We start from the raw sequence: 4,924 nt of genomic DNA on the forward strand, positions 1-4,924 counted from the left end.
CATGGATGAACACCTTGGACATCACGACCATGGATGAACACCTTGGACAGCACGACCATGGATGAACACCTTGGACATCACGACCATGGATGAACACCTTGGACAGCACGACCATGGATGAACATCTTGGACAGCACGACTATGGATGAACACCTTGGACAGCACAGCCATGGCCCAACAACTTTTCCCAGCACCACCATGGCTCAGCATCTTCCCAAGGTGCCCACCAGCCTGACATCGGCCAACGGCAGCGACCAAAGAGAAAAGGTGCTGAGGCAGCAGGAGCAGAAGCGTCACAGGAAGGAAAGGGGGGAAACACACAGAGAAGACATTTTCCAAGACAAAAGCAGAGCAGGAGAGGTCTCAGCACGTGGCTGAGGGGCGACGGGGGGGTCCGTTAACTCCGTTATCCGTTCCGTAGGCACCTCGGCCATCAGCAGGGGCGGGAGCAGGCGGGCTCCAGGCACACCGTCTCGCACGACTCGACGCACTTGGTGGTGCAGGTCTCCACGCAGGGGGCCTGGCAGGTCTCCAGGCACTTGGTGGAGCACTGTGGGGCGCAGGGCTCGGCGCACTGGGCCGGGCACTGCGGGGCGCAGACGTCGACGCACTGCGGGGCGCAGCAGGACTGGGCGCAGACATCCACGCACTGCGGGGCGCAGGAGGACTGGGCGCAGACGTCCACGCACTGAGGGGCGCAGGAGGTGGTGCACTGGGTGGCACAGGGCTCCACGCACTGCGGGGCGCAACAGGGGGTGGCGCAGGGGGCCTGGCAGACCTCCACGCACTGCTCGGCGCACGCCGTCTTGCAGGGCTCCACGCACTTGGCGCACTTCTGCACGCAGATGGGAGGGGGCAGGCAGGGCTGCTTGCACTGCTCGTAGTAGTAGGACATCCTTCTTGGTGCTGGGGGTGGTGCTGGACCTAAAGGCAAGGCTGGAAAGAGAGACAGAAGTCAGGGTGAGTTGACCCCCGATTCCCAGCTGAGCCCTTTTGGGGCTGTTGGAAAATATCGCCCGTGCCGGTGGTTTCTGGATTCGGATTAGGAAGCCCAGGGCAGGGCCATCTGTTTTAGAGAATTGCCCGTGGGTAAGCTCTGTAGAAGGGGTGACATGAAAATAGTTTGTTTCTCTGTTTTCTTAATTAAAGCAGGAAATTCTCCGAGGTTTTTCTGTTGGTTATCACTTCCTCAGGCCCTCACACCCACCAGGACCACGTCCCTCTGGGAGCAGACATCGAGCTGCTGGTGCCCAAAGGCCACAAACTCAGACATCACCCCATAAAACCATGGAATGGTTTGGGTTGGAAGGGATCTTAAAGATCATCTCCTTCCACCCCCTGCCACGGGCAGGGACCCTTCCACTAGACCAGGTTGCAGACTCAACCTGAGGATCCTCCGGCTCGTGGGATGTCACCAGAATTGTCTCAAAATTCATCCTTTCCTAGGAAGAAGGGTTGGCCCAGAGGCTGCAGGTCCCGTTTCCGAGTCATTTCCTCCTCTTGACTTCTCACAGGTGTCTCCTGCAGCTCTGCCTGCAGGAATTCTGCAGCTTCCTCCTTCCAGATGATAATGCCTCTTCCCACCCAGCCCTTTTGAAGTGCCAAGAGTTACTCGGCAGCATCCACTGGTTTATTTAATTTCCAGACTTAATGAGGCACGGAAAAAAAATCACACCGAGACAGAATAGGAGGGAGGATGAGAGACAACCACGGTTTCTGAGGAGGGTGACAGAACATTTGCAAGCTGCTTAAGGTGAATCAAACCCTAAATAAGAGCGGAACATCCAACAAGACAAATCCCGGAGCAGAAACTGCCAAAAAAAAACCACCCTCTTGACCACACCAACCAACAAGAACCCGAGAACCGCCGTTCCCTGACGGATCCAAGAGGGAGACTTACCGAGTTCACCCGTGCAGGTGAGCGAGGCGAGAAGCCCAAACGGAGTGGTGGGAGCCCCGAAGATGCAAAGCTTTTATACGGCCCGAGCGGCGTCACCTCCGGAAACGCGGCAGCCCAGGGGTACGGACACCTGACCACTAACAACCTGCCCAGGCTCCACCCCCCACATGCTTTGCATATTTGTTCACATCCTAATTTCTGGTGGAAAGCCCTGTGGGTTGCAGGGGAAAAAAAGCATGTGATCCTGAGCGAGTCCCGGTTTTCGTCGCCACCTCAAAGTCATGTGGTTCCCACCGGGGATGGCAGTCATTAAAAACAAGCAAACAATCAAAAAAAAAAAAAAAAAGGCAGGTAGGGAATTAATTGCTTTTCAAAAAGCAGATTTCCTACGACTGAACTGGCGGGGTGTTTGCAGCTCCTGATTTCCATAATGTGATGATACCTTTGGGTTTTTCCCAGTGGTTTGTTATTAGGGAAGATGGACAATTAATTTGGTTTGCTATGAGAAACGTCCCGTCCCGGTTCTCATGGAGAGGAACAGTTGATCTCCCAGCAGGCCACCAGTGCTTCCACTAATTCCTGCTTCTTTGATACCTTTTAAATCAGTTAATTCACCCACTGATTAACAACATCCACCCTTGGCAATACCAACAAGGGGCACAACTGCCTTGAGAACCTCATTAAACCCTTCCAGGCAAAGTATCCCTTTAAATATCTTTAAAGACGTTTTTCGCTGCTAGACGAGTGCAAAATGCTCTACCTTAGGTGGGATTTAGGCCTAGGATGCCACACTGAAGGGTTTTTGCTGATAAAAAACTGGGCTCCACAGGTATATTCCCATCACAGAGGTGGGATGTGCTCCTCAGGCTACACTTAGCCCTGCGAGACGGGAGAAAAACCCACCCAACCCAACCCATCCCAACCCCTTCAGCATGAGCAGCACATCCTGTTTACGCTCCAAACCAGGAGTCCTATGGATGATTCCAAGAGTCAGCACCGGTTCCTTGGCAGTGCTGACATGGAGAGCCTGGAATTCCCTCCCTGAGCCCTCGTGAGCTGATGGATTTGCTCGTGACATTCTCCCGGCGGCACCTCACGGATGGTTCAGCCTTTCCACAGACTCAGCACCCCACGGGCAGTTTCTCCCCTCGAGGCTCCCCTGCCCCCCCCCCCAGGGGGGTTTTAGGAATAAATTGGGACTTGCAGAGCGTGTGGGTTGCTTGTCTTGGGCATCTGATGATTCAAGGGTGGAGAATCACCCTTGGCTGCGTCAAAAAGGCCCGTGCTGGCTGCAAAAGGAACAGGGAACTGGCTTGGGTTGAGGGGTTGAATATTTAGGCAGATTAATCTCTTCCCATCTCCTCCTCCTCCTCGAGCTGTTGGGTGAGGAAATTGTCCTCCAGCACTTTCAGGTGCCCTCACAGCAGTTATCTTGCTGAGGAGCATCTCAAAGTCCTGTTGGAACAGCTCTTTGTGCTCTCCTTGGCCACCAAAGCCATCACTGAGGGCACCTCCCTTTCTACAGCGACTTATTTTACACCCTGTCGTTATATTTGATTGGCAAGAAATTCCCTTCTAAGAGCACACATAAATTTATCAGCGTTTTGTAATAGGTGGGAAACATCGGAGGGCTGGATTATTACCCTCAATTGACGCCTTATTTGTGGATCTCTATTACATTTATGAGCAATTTGGTCCTTTGGACTGGTCACGTCAGGGAGTCAGTGAGTCAGGACCCCACAGCAACATCCTTTGGTGGCCCTCATTTCATGACCAGAGGTTGGTCTGGTGCTGCAGAGGGGGGGGGCAGTTCAGCCCTCCTGAGCACTGAACTCTGCTGCCCAGGAGCATATTTCTGAAAAACTCCATAAAATATTACATTGTCAGCGCTTCTGGCTCCCAAAAATCCGAAGAACTCGTTGTGTTCCACCACCAAGAGCTACCAAAGGTGGAGGCACTTTTCTACTAGGGGGAAAAAAAAAAACCACAATAAGACACCTATTTCATAAACTGCTGAACAATTGGCATTAAAATAGGATCCATCTGGATTTCAGGTAGCCCTTGGTTTACCTGAGAGCCTCCTCTATGAGTTTTCTTGCTCTGTGGCATCAGCACTGGTTGGCACCAGGGATTTCATCTGGCTCATGTGCAGCATCCCATGGCACAGAATCCCAGAATCCCTGAGGTGGGAAAAGACCTTCAGGGTCATCAATTCCTCCTCATGCCCAACCTGACCCTCCCCTGGCACAGCTTGGGGTCGTTCCCTCTCCTCCTGTGTCATCACCTGGGAGAAGATCCTGACCCTCACCCGGCTCCCCCAAATTGTCAGGGAATTCCAGAGCCAAAAGGTCCTCCCTGAGCCTCCTTTTCTCCAGGATGAGCCCCCCCAGCTCCCTCAGGAGTTTCTCCAGCCCCTTCTCCTGCTGCTCCAGCTCCATCCCCTTCCCTGGCCCCACTCCACCCCCTCCATGTCCCTCTCGCCCAGGACGCCCATTTAGCTGAAAAAACGTTTCCCACAAGAAATCAGGGGCTTCTCCCCCCTGATTTCTCAGCCTTCCCAGCCCTCTCTCTTACTGCACTTGCTTGCAATTAAACCTCACAATCTGGGCCTTCATCACACCCCACTTTCCCCCCCAACCCCCCCTTCCCCCCCGTCACCCTTCCCTGCCACAACCGGCGGGGCGAGGCGCGAGGGCGGCGGCTCCCAGGTGGGGTTGGTGGCGGCCAGGCCTTCCCTGGATTTTGGGAATAGCTGGAATGCCAGGGGGCTGAGTGTGGAGTGCAATTGGCCTCACGTGAGCACGAGAGTGGCTTGCCTGTCCCCGTTTTTCCCCCCCCTCCCCGAGGGATTTTTTGATCAGGTGATGAAATCATCGTCCCTTCTGGGACTCCAAGAGGGAGAGGGAGCCCAAATCCGGCCTCTTTTCCTGTTTACCCAGGAAGGTGAGTGCTCAGGGAGGAATGATAAATGATCATCTGGATAATTAAAGCTCACAGAAAGAGGAACTAACTGTGGTTAGGGGG

The 4,924-nt window shown here is 54.0% G+C and overlaps 1 protein-coding gene across 1 annotated transcript; it reads right to left on the reverse strand.

The window, feature by feature from the left end:
• Positions 1 to 433: 433 nt before the first annotated feature.
• Positions 434 to 895, reverse strand: LOC114071389 (keratin-associated protein 4-7-like). Its single transcript, XM_027909218.1, has one exon. The coding sequence runs from the start codon at positions 893 to 895 to the stop codon at positions 434 to 436; it is 462 nt and encodes a 153-aa protein (XP_027765019.1).
• Between the last annotated feature and the right edge of the window lie 4,029 nt (positions 896 to 4,924).

The sequence above is a fragment of the Empidonax traillii genome, unplaced genomic scaffold (genome assembly GCF_003031625.1).
Source record: "Empidonax traillii isolate 1590-97213 ecotype Southwest subspecies unplaced genomic scaffold, ASM303162v1 scaffold1992:size55891, whole genome shotgun sequence".
Classification (NCBI taxonomy): Eukaryota; Metazoa; Chordata; class Aves; order Passeriformes; family Tyrannidae; genus Empidonax; species Empidonax traillii.

Bases quoted from the DNA above. Each gene is read 5' to 3' on its own strand.
- LOC114071389 (XM_027909218.1), bottom strand. From the start codon at position 895: ATGTCCTACTACTACGAGCAGTGCAAGCAGCCCTGCCTGCCCCCTCCC.